Raw genomic sequence first — 20900 nt, forward strand, 5'->3', positions numbered from 1 at the left:
TTGTGTAACACTACCTACAACTCTAGCGAGAGATATTCTAACTTTTTATCAGGAATTGACAAACTTATCTTAAACCTACAATTATTACAACAAGCTATCACTTTAACCAAACTCGCGTTGAGGTTCGTTTAGTTTGCGAGGAATTCCAAGTTCGTGTAGTCGCAGTTCTTTCCTTTCTGTTCTAGTATTTAAAATATTAAAAACAAATGAAGAACAAATATAAACACGCTTATTACCGTTAATTGTCTATAACTCCTAAGGTCGGCAGTACACACACACACACACTTTGAATGTCTCAAAATGTAATCACTAACCTCTCCCCCACCCCCAAACATCCTGAAAACACGTGAGGATAAACAGCGTGAAGATTCGTTCCGCTACTACACGATCGTATTATGTAAAACCTGTCGTTTGGATTCCACCAAATGAACCCACAATTATTGTGCTGTAAATGATCAGTTTGTATGTATGGAAATGCCAGTGAATAATAAAGCATTGCTGAATAAATAAAACAAATTGTTATTTTATTGAAAGAAAAGAAAAATCCTCCCAATCAAACGATTACACAACATTGTTGCTTGCAATTGGTGCAACGTAACACGCAGGTCAAGGTCTGAACGTGCTTCTTTGCGAGACAGTCGCATCTCCCGGTCGTTGATTGTATGTCTTTTGTCGTTATTCTGAAATTTAGTGTCTGTCGTAACACGAACAGGCAAATGGTTGAATTCGAACTAAGCTTTTAGAGACTCAACAATCTTAATTACGGAATCCAAATATTATAACTCTTAAACAAATCAAATTTGTTTTCAACCGATCAATTTCAACCCCTTTCTTCTGGATTATACCTTCCAGCTCAATGATAAACGTTTTCGCTTGGTTTATTTCGCTAAACAGGAAGAATCAGCAGCACACATTTGCGCTGCGTCATTTGTTGCACAGTGATAGTTGATGGATAGATTGAGTTAGTGCGAGAAAGAGAGAGGGGAAAAGAAAGTATCGCGCGCGCGGATCTAAATAAGATGGATAAATATAGAATGTGGAGAGAAATGGAGAAGATATAAAGAAAATCAAAAAACACGGACCGGTAAGCGATGGTTTTAGGGTTGCTTAAACAAGTTTGCAAATGGTTGTTTTGAATAATGTTAACAGTTGAACATTGTATTCTAATGGTCTCTTATTTGGCTGATAACAAATTTGACTTTTCTCGCCTCAATAAACAGTCAATCAAATAATTTTCAGTTCAAAAAATATACCCAGATAAACACTAAAAACACCCAAAAACTTTGGTACAACGTGGAGAATTTCCCTTGTCCTCTTAAAAAAGTGAAGTCTCATCACTTCTTGCTTTCAAATCCCCTATCCTTATCCACTGGTGTGCTGTGAGCGGCCGGAAATGGACGGCTGCCATTGTGTTGTGGGTTTTTCACCAAAGTTTCGAGTTGAACCTGCGCAGAAAGTGTGGACTATGTTAATAGAACTTTATGACGTTTCGCGTACGCACACTAGCGCATCATTTGGTTTTGCTGGCTGACAAAATTTAACCTCACTTTATTTTCGTGTACGTACACGCAATACATACGCACGTAGAATGCTCTATAGGCCAATGTCGAAGTGTAAACAATCAGTCTATCCTGCTCTTATGATGTAGATCAACGTAGACTTGCTTGACTCAACCTTTTGGTGATTCTGGGACCACAGATCGCAAAACAGGCTAGCAGGCTTGGCCGATTGGTTAAGCTGTTCGCTTAGTAAGCGGAAGATCATGGGTTCGATTCCCATCTGCTCCAACCTTCTATCGGATGAGGAAGTAAAACGTCGGTCCCGGCCTTGTATGTTGTTAGGCCGTTAAGTTATTTTATATGTAGGAGTCGTCTCCACGCTATAAGTACAAATAACAGACCAAACCAAGCCTGCTCCGGGGAAATCGCTGGAGATTAAGGTTCCTTGGAGTAAAAATAGGTTTGAGTGCCTTTGGACTCCTAGGTTCGAGCAGAAACTTGCAATAGAGACCACAAAAGATCCGGGGGTCGTGAAAGTGGATGGTTTGATTTTTTGATTTGAGATCGGAAAACGACGTAAAACCTTTGGGCAAAGAATTTGTTTATTAGGGTGGTCCAAATCCGGGCTTTCTCAGGGTTACCCCCTGAAATCAAAGATTGACCCATCACTACGCTAAATTACAAATTTGAGCTCGTTCAGACCACGGGAACCCCTCCCACTATGCCCTTGAAGTTTGTATGGAAAAAATCGTGAAAATCTATGGAGGAAAGCAACTGTTCTGTGTTTTATCATTAAATTAAATTTAGAACAGCTGACTCCATGCGCCATTTCTTTAGGATTTTTTTGCTAAAAAGTTATAAGCTTCCAAAAAGGACCGTTTTTACGCGGCCTGCTCAAAGGGGCAACATAACAGTGCCCCAGAAAGGCTAAGTAGTACTTATAAAACAAATGTTTAATTTGTAGGGTAATACCCTTACTATTTTTGCATAAGTTTTATTTTTTGGTCCGAATTTGACAGAAATACTATTTTCAATGATTTTGATTTTTCCTTTATTTTCATTTAAGTTAAATCAAGACTATCATTTCAAAAGGGCGTAATATTGAATGTTTTTACCTTTTGAAATTTTAGTCTTGATTTAAAAAAATAAAGTATTGTTTTCAAAAAATCGGAAAATTTCACGGATGTTTCATATTTTAACATTGAAAATCGGACCATTAGTTGCTGAGGTATCGACATTAGAAAATGGTGGGTTGTTTTGTTGAGACTTAGAAAATATCAATATTTCTGTTTTTAAATCTTTAAATGGAAATATCTCAACAACTTAGGATCGTATCAACAAAGTTCAAAAAGCAAAATATAGAGAATTTTCCAAGAATTTTCTAAGCTTATCAGCTTACCTGTTGCCTCGGAATTTGCAAAATGGTCCTAGTTGTCAATATGCGTATGCGCCCTTTTCAAATGTTGCTCCAGATATTAAAAACTGAAAAAATAAAAATAGTGTTTATTTGCAAAATCAAGTTTTAATGACAAAAAGTGAAATTAAAAATCTCCTAGAAAAAAATTACCGTGTTTCATTTTTTTTCAGTGTAGTCCTTATCTATACCTAAAACTTTGCCGAAGAGATCAAATCGATCAAACAATTCCATCAAAAAATACAGATTTTTGAATTTTCATATATCATTTTTGTATGGACAGCTGCCAAGTTTGTAATTTTTTCGAAAAATGGGCCCCGGAAAAAAAGATATGCGTCGCACCTTGAAGGTCTGTACCGAGCTCAAGGGTGCTCCAAACTTCAATGTTATATATACCAAAAGATGCGCAAGGATCTGGCCTACACGTCAGTGATGTTTTTGGTAAATGCATTGGTGGCCAAAGTGCCTCATAAATAGGCATTTTTGAAAAAAAGTATTTTTACGGGTTAAATCTCATTTAAAATTGAAGGGCGGAGCGCCAGCTCCTGTTATGTTCAGTCAAGCTCATATTTGAGATTTGGGCTCAGTATTCAGTATGCCCACCGGAACAAACCCCTGAATGCCCGCCAAAAAGTCAATTTTGTTACATCCTAGTGGTTATACCAAAGGCACTGGCACAAACTTCAAGGGCTTAGAGGGAGGGGATGCCGTGGTCAGAATGAGCTCAAATTTGGAATTTAGCCTAGTGATGGGTCAATCTTTGATTTCAGGGGGTAGCCCCGAGAAAACCCAGATTTGGACCGCCCTACTGAACATAGATTTTCAAACTATCCACTTCTCAACGTGAGGATCGCTCTAGCGGCCCTTCCCTCAGAATCATCCACTCAGCAAAAGCAACGAATAATAAGAGAGGCCTATCAATTGCCGCGATGCTGCGCGAGAGAAAGATGCAATAAACGCTGCTAGCTAGAGGTAGCAGAAGGTAGCACGCGCGCGCACACGGTCACGACGTCGAAGAACATCAAGAGAGCCCAGCCTAGCGCGCGGGGGGTAAGAAAATCGGCACGCGAGATCCATCATCATTGGCCAGTGTACTGGACCAAGAAGGCAAGAAAGAGACCGACGACCGCGGAGAAATGCCGCCGCAAAACGGCATATTTCCTGTGTTTTTTTTATTTTCTTCTTTCTCCTGCAGTTGAACTTGGCGCGAACACCTAAATGAAATATCTGCCGGCGGAGGCCGTCGCAGTCGCTCGTTGAACTTGAACCAGAAAGCATCATGCTGAGGACGACGTTCGTGGTATTGTTGGCGGTTGGGATGGCGGTGGCTGGTCCGGTGATTCGGACGAACAGGAGTGAGAATGATACTTCGAGTGTCGCACCAGCGAACGAGGTCGTGACGGAGTCGTCCAGCTCGGTGGCACCGGAAGTTACGGCAGAGACATCGACGGCCACGGCTGAAGCTTCGACGACGACAGCAGTGGCGGTGACGAGCAAGCCAAGGAAGACGATCACGTTCGATCAGCGTCAGCAGGGCAAGTTTAACATCCGGGCTGATTTGGAGAACTTTGTGATCGTGGTGGTGCCGTCGTCTCCGTCGGCTGGGATTTCGCTGCTGGATCTGTTGAACCGCTCCGGACAGAAGGGAGCCCTGCAGAAAAAGAAGTCCGCCCATCGCAAGGGGATCAAGCATCACGGAGCTCAGAAGAAGGCGCATCACACGACGACCCCGGAAGTGGTTGTTCTGGACGAATCTCACGGTCGCGTTGACAACGAGGAGTTCATCGAAGGTCGCACCCCGTACAGAGTGGACATTTCAGCCCGGAGCAACGACGTCCCAACGGCCGACATGCCGTCGCCGATCTACCGCGTAATGAGGCCACTCAACTACGAACAACCCGCGGCGTCCAACATGATCCGCTTCCCGTCTCCGTCCTCCTCCTCCTCGTCAGGTAATTATTTCGAAGATGGTGATGGTAGTACGGTAGAACGGCAGGCCAAAGCTCTGGCCCCCGGCGCGGAAAGGTTCGACGAGATTAGAACTAATACCGTGTACGCTATACTAACCAACAATAACAACAACAACAACAACCATGGTGGTGATGGGATGATCGGAGCCGATGAAGACGACGAAGATAATTACCTGACGTACGCCCAAGAACGGACGTACCTCGACTTACCGCCCTTTCATCCCGCTTCTTCGTTCGATAGCCTAGACGACGGCGAGTACCCGCGGTCGGACGTCGACATGGCGAAGCTGCAACTGCAACAGCAGGGTGACGACTTCTCGACGCTGAAGCTACTCGGCGCCCAGGAGCAGTGCGGACCCGACCGCAGGCGGGACAGCTACGGCGTGTGCCAATTCGTGACGCCGTAACACCTCTATGCCACAAAAAAACTCTAGCCCCTAAAACACGCGTATTTATTTTAATTTATTGTAAAAGCCTCGATTTTCTAAGTGCCAAATAAAGAAAAACTGAAATCTCAACGAAACCGTTAAAGGTCGTTGCTGCTATTGTTCACCCTCCCTGGAGTCTGCTCAAGCGGAACGTTGGCGCATTCATTTGTGATCTTGATCGGAAGTTTGGTCGCTTAACGCAATTTAAATAACTAATTTCCGAAAAATTGCAAAAAAATAATCACGGCCACAATTGATCAACCTTACCCATCAAAACAGATATCATTTCAAGTCTAAACATCACCCCGCAAACATCCATTAGATCGTCGATCCACTCCAAAGAGTTATCTCATTTGGGGGAGAGTGAGGGGGGAGACTATAAATACATGTGGGTAAACATGCCGGTGTTGGGGTTTGCGGTTGTCGTGACCGTGAAGAGTGCTTTCACCGAGCGTCCACCACTGACTGTCGCGGAGCGGAGAAATGGGCGGAACGGGAATCCCAACAGAAGTCGGGATGAGCGAAAGGTTTAGTGTTGATTTTTTTAGTGGAGACTGGGTCGTCAAAAGCAAGTTGTTTGCATTCATTTTCATACTAAAACAAACATGTGTATACTAAAATGTAAAAGTGCCATGGGTCTCCATTAACCCAGTTACAGTACTATGGAGACGAATGGTAGTTATTAAGCATACACAATTAGGGGAGATGGGGGTAAGACGGCCACCCTAAGGGAGAAGTCTCATAAAATTTACACAACAGATTATTTTGATCTCAAATTACGTACATATTGTTCTACTACTAGTCCATTATAGAAATGACATAAATTAGTTGGTCTAAAAACCAATTTTCAATACTTTTCAGCAATTTTAAAAAAATAATTGAAATCGTATATATATGAAATACGCGGGGTAAGACGGCCACCCATGTGGGGTAAGACGGCCAATGCTATAAATTAACTTAATAACTTTACTAAATCCACCCAAACACCAACATGGTTGGTTCAACAGACTTCTCTGAACATCGTAACTATTTTGGTTGAAAAAAACCAGGTTTCAAATGTGAAGAAAAATGCTGTTTAAAAAATTTCATATTTTGGCTCAGTGAATTTCATATTATTGCGACCACATTTTATGAAAAACTATGAATTTTTACTACAAAACAAACACAATTTGATACAAAAAAAAATTAGTTTGTGTATTTCGATTAGAATAAGTAAATCAAAATTATGTAAACAATATTAAATTAGCGATTTTTATGAAAAGTTTGATAGGATTTCATACTATTCAATGAGTTTTGCTATATCACAGTAAAGAATGTTGTCGAAACAGTAGTTAACAGCATTTTGATTAAAAATGGATAGATTTATTGAAAATGCTTTTCCTTTATCTACAATATGTCTTAATAGTCAAAAACCGTCAAAAATATAACCTATATCAAATAAAATTTAAAAATTACGGGTGGCCGTCTTACCCCCGGAGGAGGTGGCCGTCTTGCCCCCAAATAAATTATTTTTTTAAACATTTTTTGTAAACAGTTCATCGAATTTTTTGAACTTTTTCGAGGGACATAACTTCAATTTAACATGAAAAAATATTTGAAGACAGAAAAACATATTGTTATTTAACAAAAATGCCTAAGTTGTAATTCATGAAAATTACATCCAGTTTCAAGTTCAAAAATTATTTTTTTTTATTTTGAGCTATTTTTATACTATTTTAAACAATATTTCTGGCAAAGGTGACTCCACATGCATTATTTAGCATGAGGAACAGTATTGCTGAACATTTTAGTAATATTCATTAGTATACTTATTAATACAGTGGGGTGGCCGTCTTACCCCGCCTGGCCGTCTTACCCCCAGCTCCCCTACCATGCGTCTCCATCCGAATAAGTGAAATGACACTCGAATCATTATTCGAGTTATTATTATTATTTGGAGGAGATGCATGGTTGTTTACAGTATCCATGAAGCGTTTAGGTCATTCCAGCTCAAACGGATCAGCACTCGAAATCAATTAAGATAGTTATTAAACTGTGGCCTTCAAAATGCAATACCTCGTATACTAAATGGAGAAAATGTATCAATGTTAGAAAATCTATGCAAAATTTTCTCAGGAACGCTATGGTGAGGTTAAAACAATAGTTATTTTCAATTTGAAAAATAACTGCGTCAATCGTTTATACTTTCAACATTCTTTAAAATTAAACCTTGAATTAAAAAAAATGCCATGGAATTTGCGTTTGAATCAAAAAAGTGTTCAAAATGCATTTTACACCTGCCCAGTTGCAATCCTTAGTTTTCATAATATCAAAGTATTGACGATATTTTTTGCAGAAAAAAATACTTTTTGCATTACTGTACAACGGAATTTCACATAAAATCAAAATTGTTGCAGGAAAATGCATATTATGTCTAACCCTATTATGTCCATTTTTATCCATTTTTTAATTTTCCCGTGTTCAAAATCTATATCTTGTTTAGTTTTCGTTTGATTGTGAGAAACTCTCTATCTTTTGTCTATTTAGTTTTTTCATGTTTTTTTTTTAAATTAGATTGCTTTTTCACATTTTTATTATAAAATAATATCTTTATTATTTAAATTGCAAAACACTACAAAAATTACTGCATACATGTTTTCTCATGAAATATGGGACATGTTATTGAAAAACACAGCAAAAGTTGAACCCAGAAAAAAATATTTTTTTAAAAACATTAGCAAAGTTACATAAATAAAGTCACACTTCAATCCCTTAAATCAGGGGTGCTCAAAGTTTTTGAATGGCGGTCCCAAATTTGAAATTACATGAGCTTGCGGGCTAAATGGGAAAAAATGTTTGTTTAAAAAATTGTTTATTTGAAAAATTAAATTACGTTTCTGCAATCTATGGTTATGGTTAGTTTGCAATACGTCTTAACAACCACCGTGGCCTCCGACACTTTAATGATTTTTTTTGTCTGAAACAAATCAAAAGTTCTCATTTTCAGTAAAGAGCATCAAAAGGACGCACAGATGAACAATTCAAAACATTTTTGAATTTGATTATTCGAAAATTGATCGAGAATCGATCGAAAAACGGCTTTGTTTACAATTGGTGTACAGAACCTTTTGAAAACTAACCCGAGATTCATCAGCTGAAGTTTTTCTTGATTTATGTATTTTTTAACATTTTTGAGGACAAAAAGTTGTATTTTTTCAGCAATTTTGTTAAAAAAACGCTTTGAATTAATTGGATAAAATTTATTAAAATCAAAACAAACAAACCTAAAAAAAAAGGCCAAAACAAAACATCCATAAGATTTGCATGCCTTAAGAAACATTAAGGGGTGGATGAACATTTTTTGGCAAAAAAACATTCGTGATTTCTCAAATATACTGAAAATTAATAAAAGGTATTCAATTGAATGCACATATATTTTCCTTGAAATTTAAATTTTCAATAAAAAAATTAAAAGGGGTGACACTAACATTGTAAAATTGTACAATTTAATTTTTAAACAAGGTGGAACTAGAACGATGAACCGATGCAAAATGATTTTTAAACAAGTATTCCTCTGATTTCAATAAAATATATATAATTTTTTATCTGCCTGAATAAGATTTTAAGTAAACTAGGTTCATAATCTAAATTTAATGAATTCGAATCCCGAGGTGAAAATTTTCTAAGTGCAAAATAAGTTTGAGGCCCAATCCCTAAGAAATTGATGCATTAAAACTTTTAAATTACTATAGATGTCTGTTTTGCTATTTAACAATATCTTACTTTAGACAAATTTTAATGGTTATAACTCATTTTCAAAAATCTTAAAGAAAATTCTGACGAAATAACAATTTTCAATCACATTTAAACTTTTGGATCAAAGCATGGAAAAAAGCTTAAACTTAACCTTTTTTTTAGAATTATAAAATCAATTTACAGACGGGTCAAAGGGCCATTTTACATGATATTTCAAAATTGGCCCGCGGGCCATACTTTGGTCACCCCTTCCTTAAATTTTCTTAAATTTGGTTCAAAATTTGATTTTCGGCGCTTTTTTTTTGGCTGGGACCTCACTAATCGTCACACAAAACATACTGATTTTGGCTAATTAACTACCATGCAAAATTTTAGCCAAACCGGAGCACTTTTGATCTGGATATATACAGGACCTTGACAACCTTGACATAAACTTTGAATAATATTAGCAACGGCCAAACGAGATAAAAAAAAAAACAAAGTAGATTCAAATTCCTCCATAAGAGTTTCTTTTTTCAGCTACCAAAATTGACTGCAATGCTTAAATCGAAATCCTAATCTTTACCTATCATCATTTGGCACATCTGATGTTTTTGATCTTTTTTCGAAGCCTTTAAATTTTGGCAAGATTTTCAAAATTAGCATCACTTTTTAATCGGTGTTGTGTGATTTTTGTACAGTGCGTGTTTTTTTTTTATTTAAAAGTTAGTTTTAGGTTTATTTTCCCTAAACTCTTTTTTGGAATTTAGTCAGGAATTACTGTTACCATGGCCAAGCAAATTGTGGTATTTTTTCTTTAAATTTTGAAAAACTTTTTGTTTCTGTACCGTAAACTTTTAGTTTCTGTACCGTATAGAAATTAAATGAATAATTTTCTAATGCTATCAACATTCAAGAATATTTTGGGGGTTTTTAAAGTCATATAATCATTTTTTTTGTTGTTTTTGGAAACCTCTCTGACTCAAAGCAGTTTTAAAAAGCAAAAAAAAAATGTTGGAGCTTTTTAAAAAAAGCTCTAGATACGAATGTCAACCAAGTCTCCCCAGCTTCCCCTGCAACTGTATGCTCATGCAGGTTTGTTCCGTTATAGCCAGAGTACGACCTAGATTTTGGTGTTATCGCGCGCGCGAACGACTTGCTGACTGCGTCGTCGTCGTCGTCCGTCGCTTGCTTGGACGACGGTCATCGGAGAGTTTGTCCGGCCGGCGTCGTGACTTTTTTTTTGCTTCTCTCTTTCACTCTTTCTCTTTTGTTTTTTTTTGTGGTTGATGCTACTGCTAAATAATGACGATGACGATGATGATTATAGAGGGAATGGCAATGACGATGTTTGCCTTGGACGGGCAGTCGAGTAACGATCGCGGGAAATGAAATGGGTCAATTTTTGCAATTCGGTGACATCAACACTTTCGTCGCTTGCGTGGTGTTGGTGGGATTTAAATGGATGTATGTTTTGGGTCGTTTTTGTGTATCTCAAGTGAAAGTTGCTTAAAAAACAAAACAAAACATGTCTTAAAGTGTAAAGTGATAGTAGAGAAGTATGAAAAAAGATGTTCGAAAAATATGTAGAAATATTTAGTTGGCATATGATCATTATTGTCCACACGCCAGAAAACACCATTATCGTTATTATGAAAATCATCGAGATTCACCCTTCTTTTTTCATAAAATTTAAAAAAAGGTGTAATTTGAAGATGTGTGGTCAAAGTCAAGGGACATAAACTCTATTTTAAGACGATGACTCAGCATTTTTTCACCTGTTGCACGTAAAACAACAGATGGCAGCACCGTGTCACTCCATCTCCTAATGGAGTTATCTTAAATACCGATGCTTCAAATTCCGTTCAGATTATCTTCGCGTCAACCTATTAACTCTTGAATGCAATTGAAATTCTATCCGCCTTCCAAAAATGGAATTTTAATTTTCTGCATCAAATGCATTCCGCGTCTTTGTGGTAGATATTTCATGGCTTCTAGACCATCGTAGATGGCTTCATAGCTCCATCCAGTCCAAGCAAAAAACCTCAAGCTAAAAGGTACTGTTAGTTTCGTTGACCCTTCTGTCCCTCTCTTCCCCTTTGGGGCTAATCGGTAAACTATTTAGCTAATGAATAGCTGCCGCTGCTGCGTCACTTTGAGGAGGCCTTTCCTTCTTTGAGCCAGAATTGGTCATCAAGAAGTGGCTTTCTTTCCTTCTCTTAAGCTCTTGGGGTATCTTAGGTTGCCGCTTTTCTAGGCTATCGAGAAGCGACATAGGCTGATATGCCCATCAGGGAGTTGGCCTGGACCTGTCTGTTTGTCAGCAATCAGCGTCAAAATACAGTTTATGGTCCCGGTGCGGTGAGGTGCGTTTTTTTTAAATCGCTTTATTAGTCGCAGTTCCCAGAGGAATCGACGAATGTAGGTCATCGATCGCGGTGGCATAAGATATCCACATCCCGCGTGGAGAACTAGCTAATGACATAATACAAGCAAAACCTATATCTAGTTTGGTAGAAACCGTTGGCATAGTTGTAGTTCGGTTCAATACCAGAGTAGTTGTACAGAATTTCATTGTTTATTTTCGCAATTTTTAGCAATCTGTAGCAACATTTGAAAGGGCGGTACGAAATTGATATTACTGCTTTTCATTACACGCGTATAAATGGGAAGAAGGCAGCGATAGGGGCAGGGGGGCAGAATGGTCCGCCTAAGTAAAATGTACCGAAAACCTTACAAAAACTTACAAATTTATGAATCCAGTGTAGTAGGCTTATGCTTCGGGATGTTCCCTTCAATGTTGTATACTTGGTTGATACAAATTTTCAGCTTAAAACTATTTTTGATGCAACTTAAAAAAATGTGTTTTTCGACTACTTTTTCCAGGGTGCGGGGCAGAACGGACCACCTTGCGGGGCAGAATAGGGCACTTTAGAAAACAAGCCATTTCGTCTAATACAATGTCGAAGGGTGATAAGAAATGACTTAAGTGACCTTTCCAACATAGTTTCCATGAAGTTTGATCACTTTTGTAAAAATAGTCACTTAACAAAACAAACATTTTTGAAAATAGTGTAAATATGTCGAAATCAGACACTGTTTTTACAAATAAGCGTCAAAACAATTGAAAAATCAACTAATGTTGCATTAAACGTGATTTTTGAAGCTACCAGGAGTGAAATAATCAATATAGCTCAAATTTCGCTATTTTTAATTGTTTTTATAAGGCAGGAAAAGGGTGATCCATTCTGCCCCCAAGGGGATTTTAATTTAACATTTCCACCACCAAGACTCTAAATGATTTGAAGGTTCCGTTGTTGTTTGATTACCTTTGTAATAGCTCCTGGTAACATTATAAACATTGAACAAACTTTTTCAAACAATCTAACTTTCGAGAAAGCTTATTTAAGAACCTCGAAATAAACAACATTTGCGTGGTTTTTCAATAAATTTACATTTTTGCTCATAATTTGAAAATTACAATGAATTCAAAGGTCGTTTTCGGTATGGTGATGTTATTTGACGTCCTTTATAAGACCCTTGCCTTACAGTTGGTCTAAATCCATTCTAAAGCCCAAAACCAAGGGTGGCCCATTCTGCCCCCATGGTCCATTCTGCCCCCACTGCCCCTACACAGCGATTCCGCGTTGAGGAGCCAAATCAAAAAATGTCGCTGCTCTTGGTACCCAAAAAATGTAATATGGTTGTATGGAAAAAAATAAAGATGTTCAAATTTAGTGAACATAGCACTTTTTTGGTTCCTTTTGGGGTCCTAAACAACTCCCCAAAGTTTGGAAACGATTGGTTTAGTCCTCACTTTGCGCAAAGCGATTCAATTTTCCATATAAGTTTGTATGGAGAAAACCATTTATTTCAGGGGTGACCAAAGTATGGCTCGCGGGCCAAATGTGGCCCGCGAGGTGAGTTTTTGTGGCCCGCGGACCCATTTTGAATGATCATGTAAAATGGCCCTTTGGACCCCTGTAAAGTGATTTTATAATTCTTAAAATTAAGGTTTAGTGATTTTTTTTAGTCAATATGAATCCAATGATGTATCCATAATTTGATTCTGAATATACCTGGAGTCCATATCTGGAGTTTTTTTTTGAAAAGGTCCAATAAACCAAATTTCCAGTTTTTGCTTTTTGGATGTTTTTGAAACCGCCTTGAGTCAGGGGTATTAAAAACACCCACAAAGCAAAAACTGAAAATTTGGTTTATTGGAGCTTTTCATAAAAACTCCAGATACGAAATAGATAATTTGCTAAAAATCCAAAGTGAAAAAATTTCAAGACAGCAAAAATATAAATATTCCATATCATTGGAGAGGCATGACGCAACATTTTTAAGGACTTGGCATCAAACTTCTTTTGCCTTTATAAACCGCCCACCTCGAGATTCAAACTCATGTCATTTGTGTTACGAATTGAGTACGTAACATTTGATTCAGGCTGACCAAAATTTATTGAAATATAATGGATATGGGAGGAATGATTGTTGAGAAATGTCTTTGCAACAATTTATTATTTTGGTTGCAATTTATTTAAAAATAAAATTACTTTATTTTTCCAAGTATAAATCACCTTTTTAAAAATTGTTCTACAAAAAAATATGTGAAAATACAAGTTAAAACCTATTTTTATTTTCATTTAATTTGTTCAACAACGAATGTCCTCAGTCACAAAAGTATCAATCATCCATTTACAAAGTTTTTTTATAACCTAATCTGTCGGTTAAGGCATGAAAATTGCATGATTTTTGTTTTTTTATGAAAAAAGTGAACCAATTGAATAAAACTGTTGGAAAAAAAATTGTTTTCTAATATTTAAATTACGAAAATGTAAAAAAATACCTACAATTTAAAAAAAACCTAAACTGATAAATGTATTTTACTTATTAGTAGTTTAAAATTGGAATTTTATTGGAATTTTTCTGCTCGAACCTAGGAGTCCAAAGGCTTGAATGGGGAGAGCACCCAAACCTATTTTTACTCCAAGGAACCTTCCACTCCAAAGTTCGAACTGACGACCTTTGGATTGCGAGTCCAACCGCCGCCAGCGATTCCACCGGAGCAGGCTTGGTTGTTTGTACTTATAGCGTGGAGACGACTCCTACACTTGGAATGACTTAACGGCCTAACAGCAACCAAGGTCGGGACCGACGTTTTACTTCCCCATCCGATGGAAGGTCTGAGCAGATGGTAATCGAACTCATGATCTTCCTCTTACTAAGCGGACAGCTTAACCATTCGGCCAAGCCTGCGTTTTGGATATATGTAATGTTAAATATTGCAAAGAATCAGGGAAACATATATTCAGATATGAGCTCTTTAGTCCCAAGACCATCAAATCAGCATATTAAATTACCATAGGACTTTTCATATATTCAGCTGGTTTCTTCGGACCTCAACATTTTTTCCTTAAAAACAAAAAATCGTGAATTTGTGATATTTTTTTACTAAAAGTTAGGAAACGTCTGGAATCCCAAGCATACTCGTTTGATAATTATTTTCCACCTTTTGAACAATTTTGTTTAATTAATCGAAAACGAAACTTCGGATAATCGAGTCTGAACTGTAGTATAATTTCTGTCGTATATATTTTTTTTACCCCACTTCCCTTTGTCGTAGAGGGCTCATATTTGGCATGAGTTTATCTCATGTCGACGTCGTCGTGCTATCTTGTCGCACCCGCCATTTTGACGTTCCGAGAAAAACGCGTTTTAATGTTTGACCTTGAATATTCAAAAACGAGAGCACGCAATGTAAACAATAACAAACACGTTTTGTTTGGCTCACCATTCTGTGCATTGTCCCAAAGTTTGGTTGAAGTTGGTTGCTGGAGTCCCGAGTTATAATTACAAATGTTTACGGTAGTCTAGCTTGTACGTGCGACAAACGCATCCTGACTTTCCTGGCCTGAAATCCCTTTGGCCTTTTGTCGCACTTACATCAATTTTCATGGAGTGACAAGATAGCACGACAAGATTGAAACTACTTACATATGTAAAGTGACAAAAGTGCACGGAGTTTTTTCGGTTTTTGTTGAATATCTCAGGATTGAAATCGAATTTTGGGGATCTGTGATGGTCAAAAGGTGAGGCATTGTGAGCTGCACAAAATGGCGTTCTTAACTCAATTTGGCCCAAAATGCACGTACGACAAGTTAGCACGATGGCGACGATGTATGGACAAACAAACGATGAAAGTTTCGTCGAAATTGGAGCACCTCGATACGACCTGTTACACATTGGTGAAAAACTCGCTCTTAAATAAAAATTCAAAAATATCAAAAGTCAAATAATGAGATTTTTCTCTGTTATTGAATTTTGTCATGTTTTTTAAATCCTTGATGTTTTTGACATTTTTGAAATGTTTGAAATTACATAATAAATTTCTATCATAATGTCTCGATCCACGATTGAGATTTCTCGATAGTAAAATTTCTATCGTAATTTCTCGATGGTAGATCGAGATCTGTAAGATAACGAACCATCAGAAAATTTCAATCGTGATCCCAGAAATTACGATCGAATGATTACGATAGAGTGCAACAACACAACGATGATGTGATTTTCACAAGTTTGGTTTACTAGGTATTTTTCGAGAATTAGAACGATTTTTTTCAATAATTCAAAAATAATTGTTATGTTTCGAAATCCTGCTTGAACCAACCCACAACTCACAGGCCGCTATTACGACCCTTTTTTGCGCCACCAGCGCCGTGTACATAAACGCTTCAAAAAGAAAGCCCAACAACTCCTGATGGCTCCAAGCTTCGAGAAGAACTTCACATACCTTATTGAACCTTGTCGGAGTGCGAAGAACGGGGACGTCCACTTAACTCCTCACCAACTGCAGAGAGAAAGGTCCAACGTACTGCGGTTTTTGTATATGTGTGTGTGTACGTACGTGTACCATAAACAAAAAACGGTCATTAGAGCGAACGAGAGAGCAAACATAGTGATGGGGAAGATAGTGGGACATGCTGCCGAGTCCCGCGGGAAGCCAACCTGGCGGGATGCTGGCGGTGATGATCTTCATTTCGGTACGGGTTCTGGTGAACGCAACATCGCCGCAGCATCGTTGATCGTCGGATAGTTGTTGGAACGAGTAGTTCAGTGCCATGAGTAAAGTGTTTTTGTTGGCCGTGGTGGCCATTGGCGGGAGTTTGGCCCTGGTTGGTGCCCTGCCGGTGTTGACCTATGACGATGATTACGACAGCGTGGAGGACGATTACGATGTGGTATTTGATCAGCGTCAGAACGGCACGGAGAATGTACGGTTGAACTTGGATGGGCTGATGATCGCTCTTCCGGGTCCGCCGCAGCAGTCGGATTTGTCCTCGATGGCCGGAGCAGCTCTGATGGATGTCCTGGCGGCTCACGCTGGTTCCTTTGAAGGAGACAGCTCGGAAGAGGACAGCAACAGCAAGCCAAGTACCACGACTTCAACGACAACGTCGACTACGGTGCCAACGCCCATGTTCCACGAGGCACTTGTTCCGGTCAACCTGCTCGGCCAAGGACTGTCCTTCCTGTTCAACAAAGGAGTCGAAACGCCGATCAAAATTACGCCCGACCTTAAGCCGCTGCGCGCTAAGCCAAGTCTGGTTGTACTCAAGAAGGACGATGTCGACGATGACTCGGACGAAGCCGTTGAGCCGCCCGCTCCAGTCAAACAGAAGAAAGTCTCCAAGCACAAGAGAAGGTAAGTCCCGGAAACTCGCACAACCATCATCGCAAATAATTAATCACGACTTGAACTTTCCCAGATACAAGCTGAAAGTGGCCCATCTGCTGAAACCGTTACTGCAGAGGACTTATGTGGTCTGAAAGGGGCCGCCCGGATTCCAGAACTACAACCTTGTGATAGATTTAACACTCTCTTAGGATTAAGGTGAAATAAACGAGTTGATACGTGACGCTACTCGTCCTTTTGGTTGTGCATTAATGGGGGGGTTAAGAATGTTTGACAAACTTGTTGAGACCCCCTCGCGAAAGAAAGTGTTGGCGCGCGAAGCGATGAGAAGAGAAACAAAAGCTTGAAAAATGTGGGTCATCAATCGGAGAAGTGATTCTGGGTTTGTGGTCAATGGGACTTTAAACGGGTCAACAGTGAATTAATTTTTGTCTAACGATTCGTTTGAAAATTTGTGTTTGTACATCAGTTGAAATTCGTTTCTGCAATTGTGTATTCACTTCCTTTGCTTGATTTTGTGTTAAACATGGCATTTACGAGAAGCTATAAATTGTTTGGGATTCGACTGGAATTTTAATTTGTCCACAGTGACGAATTACTTTTCAGTTTCAATTTGACATAATGTTTAAATGATTCACTACTCAAACTCATGTAATAATATGGCAAAAATACTAGAAGCTGTTTTGTAAATTAAGTTCAATGACAAACCTTGATTTTACATATATTTGAACTGTTTTTGTCGTGTTTTATAATTAAAAGCTACAGCCAAAATATTATAAATAGAATGACACCTGTTTCCTGGGTTTCTCCGGCTTCATTGGTCTGCAAAATTATAATTTTAGATAATTTATGGATTATGCGCAGCGCTATTTCGCACTATTTTTATCGACTTAAACTGGTTTTTATTTAAAGAAGAAACCCGCTCGTTCTTAGAAACGAGTTTGGGTAAAAAACTGATTTTAATAATAGCATGTGAGAAATAAAGATATCTTTTTTAGATTAACAGTACGGTTAGTTTGTTTAAAAATAACGATTGATAAACCAAACCAAGTTGAAGGATTATTTTATTTAATTAAAAATGTAGATAATTGAGTTTAATCTTCATTTACAAAATGTCCATCAGAAAAGTAGTAATGAATGCGATTCGCTTCAAAAGGTAATTTTGTGTGTCTTTTTTCAGTAAAATGGCGACAAATTGAATAGGCGATGGCATGAAAAGGCATATATCGACGACCACATTCCAAAAAGCATCATGTACAAACCATGTGTTTTGAGAAAAACGCATTTGAATGTGAATGTAAAAGCAAAAGAAGATGTTCTAATGATAACAAACGATGAAAAACGTTGCTTTTATTCATACTTGATCGTTAATTTTGAATAAAACATTATTTCCGTCATTATATTTAAGTAAAACAAACATAACTTCTTTTGAAATCACAAACGTCTATATCACCCTGCTGTCATTGGAGGGAGCGCTTTGTTATGATTCGTTTTTCTTCGCCGAATGTACATGGCGCTTTTTACAAGTGGAGGGGAAGTTTTGTTATGATTCGCTTTTCGTCGGCAAACGTACATGGCGTCTTTTTCATGATGCTTTTTTTTCGTCGCAAGGTTCATGTAGTCTTTTGTTTGGCAGGTTAACAGGGCTATATAAACAGGCACTGCTGATGCCACAGATTTTGTTTATGTAACTTTATTTAAAATTATTATTAAACAGACTTTACTGAAGTAACTTTTGCTCATTTTTGGTGGAGAGGTAGCTAATTAGGAGTACTTTCGGAATATGCAATAACCCAGAAAGTGTCAAAATGTACATGATGCCTTTTGAAATGTTGCCGTCGATATTTCACTTCTCGACATTTTTAAAGTTGGCGCCTCCATTTAGGGGAAATATGCCCATTTTAAGCCCAATAAGCGGTCGTGTTTGAATGATGCTGGATAATCTAGATTGTTCCTTGAAATTCACTAAAACCAAGTACACCAACGAGTAGAGCAACTTTTTGTGAACATTTCTGTTTATTTTCACTTTTATTAAAAGTTATGCTATTCCTTTTACAAGCATTTAAAAAAAATATTTCAAAAATGCATTCTAATCAGTCGAGTGCATTGGGCCACGCCCCATTTTTCTATTTTCAGCTTAGTTCTTTTTTTTCTTCCAGCGCTCTTTTCGGTCTATGTAGTGCTGCCAAAATTAATGAAATTTAAAGCGAACCCTCACGAAAAGTAGCATTGATAGCGAAAGTTTTCTGGCAGCATTTGCTCACTCTAACAGGCGCTGAACCAGCATGTTGGTGGTGTTGGTGGCCACCCTTTTGTTCTTTATTTGCCTTCGCTTCTCGCTCGGTTTTCTTCAGCCTTCGATTGGAATGGATATTCAAAATTGAAACGTCAAAAGACTTAGCGCGTTTGTTTTTTTTTATGGTGCTTGCTAATTATTTACATTTTTCGGGATTATTTTTTAAGTGAGTGACTAAGTAATGGTCAAAAGAACATGTTGCCGGTAGTTGGAAGCAATTTTATATCTTAAGCGCTTTAAAATCGTTAGCGCAAGTGAAAAGATATTGATGGTGACTTTCGTTAAGCAGTTAACATCTGATCTTGCGTGTGGATGTGTGTGCCACCAAAATGATGAGAAATGGTCTCGCAAAATAGACATTATGATCAAAAGTGCATTAAATTTGATCTTTTTGGCCAATAAATGGCATAAATTTGCATGCTTACTCGAGGCGGTGCTGTTGCTGGTAAGTTTATAGCCTAAATAGTATTTTTGGAGCTTTAATCGAGCATCAAACTCTCCATATGACGAAGATAGGTGTTTGATTAGAAAGGGTATATTTCCCCTAATTTCTCTTTCACAAAATGAAACTATGGAGGCGACTGGCTTCTTACGCCCAAAACTAGGCAACACTCGTCCCAAAGAACAAAGGCCAAGAGAACTTATGCAACGTTCATCCTTAAAATAAAAAACAAAAAAAAGTTTTGGCTACGGGAATCAAACCAGGGATTTTTGACAAACTAACTCAATGACTTCACTACACCTAGAGCACCACACCACTTGGTGACTATTATGTGGTCAGAAGTCGATGACGCTTGTTGGAGCTTTGTTGTTTCAATTAACGAATGAACACATTTATTTTGATGGTTTGAGTTGGTAGCATTATTCTTTCGAGTTGGGCACTGAGCCCTCAATGAATTTTGAGGGAACGATTCTCTCGAATTTGAATTGTGGGTGTAGCGTGGAATGATATCAGTTGTTCCCGAATTTTACAAATGTATTCTTACGCACAAAATTCAATCGTGTCGATTGGAGCGTGTGTCCTAAATCTATCATACCTGGACGAAACTAACACATTCAGGGGCTTGTTCCAGTGGGCGTATAAAATCCGATGGTAAAATCGCATGCAAAAGTTTCACATCACTTTTGTGAAAAAGAAATGTAATATTACACATTGCATGTATAACTTCTGTAAACACAAAAAAAATGCAACCGACGGGACAAATTGTTTACATTGTTTTAGATGAAGTAAAATGTTTAAAATATTATTAGGCTGTTACAAATTTTATTTAAAGTTTTTGTCCCCCAAGTCTGGTCGAGGTCAAGGAGCAAAAAATCAAATTTCTAGCCAATTTTTCAAAAACTATCGCATAATACTATATACATTACAAGCCTAACCCGACAAACTTCGTTCTGCTTTTTTTCGTGTGTTGACGTTTTAGCCTTTTTGCTTATTCAGCCTCCTGTGATTAAAATTTGATTTTACGTAACTTTTTCCATACAATTTGCCGATGCTCCGGAATCGGTTCCAGAGTGGCCAAAGTGTCAATAAGTTTGCAAAATATAATTTATTAACATTAAAAACCCGATTTAATATCACCAGAGGTGAAATAGAACCTTTTGCCTTCCTCACTGAGGTAAGGCTATAATCCTGCTCGAAAAAGTAACTTTTGAAAAACAGCTCGTAGACCTATATTCATGTATACCTATCGACTCAGAATCGAAAACTGAACAAATGTCTGTGTGTGTGTATGTGTGTGCGTATTCCCCTTGGTGCTCAAAATTCTTGCCAAGTTTTCTCGGCACTGGCTGATCCGATTTGAGTCAAACAAGTTGCATTCGGTCCGGTTTGGTGCCCCATACTGCACTATTGAATTGTTTGAAGATCCGATAAGTAGTTC

At 38.0% G+C, this 20900-nt stretch overlaps 2 protein-coding genes across 3 annotated transcripts; both read left to right on the forward strand.

The window, feature by feature from the left end:
- Positions 1-3866: 3866 nt before the first annotated feature.
- On the forward strand, positions 3867-5406 carry LOC120422990 (uncharacterized). Of its 2 annotated transcripts, none has more exons than XM_039586601.2 (2): positions 3867-3963; positions 4109-5406. In XM_039586601.2, exon 2 carries the CDS (start codon positions 4193-4195, stop codon positions 5288-5290), a length of 1098 nt encoding a protein of 365 aa, XP_039442535.1. In that variant the 5' UTR covers positions 3867-3963; positions 4109-4192; the 3' UTR covers positions 5291-5406. The 2 variants fall into 2 exon arrangements, with proteins under 2 accessions (XP_039442535.1, XP_039442534.1); XM_039586600.2 differs by having other exon boundaries at positions 3877-4020.
- Positions 5407-15965: 10559 nt separating this feature from the next.
- On the forward strand, positions 15966-16947 carry LOC120422993 (uncharacterized). Its single transcript, XM_039586604.2, has 2 exons — positions 15966-16733; positions 16798-16947. Exons 1-2 carry the CDS (start codon positions 16150-16152, stop codon positions 16856-16858), a joined length of 645 nt encoding a protein of 214 aa, XP_039442538.1. The 5' UTR covers positions 15966-16149; the 3' UTR covers positions 16859-16947.
- Positions 16948-20900: the final 3953 nt, after the last annotated feature.

Source organism: Culex pipiens, chromosome 2, assembly GCF_016801865.2.
Source record: "Culex pipiens pallens isolate TS chromosome 2, TS_CPP_V2, whole genome shotgun sequence".
Lineage (NCBI taxonomy): Eukaryota > Metazoa > Arthropoda > Insecta > Diptera > Culicidae > Culex > Culex pipiens.

Bases quoted from the DNA above. Each gene is read 5' to 3' on its own strand.
- LOC120422990 (XM_039586601.2), top strand. From the start codon at position 4,193: ATGCTGAGGACGACGTTCGTGGTATTGTTGGCGGTTGGGATGGCGGTG.
- LOC120422993 (XM_039586604.2), top strand. From the start codon at position 16,150: ATGAGTAAAGTGTTTTTGTTGGCCGTGGTGGCCATTGGCGGGAGTTTG. The intron at 16,734-16,797 runs GTAAGTCCCGGA...GAACTTTCCCAG, and splicing joins GTCTCCAAGCACAAGAGAAG to ATACAAGCTGAAAGTGGCCC.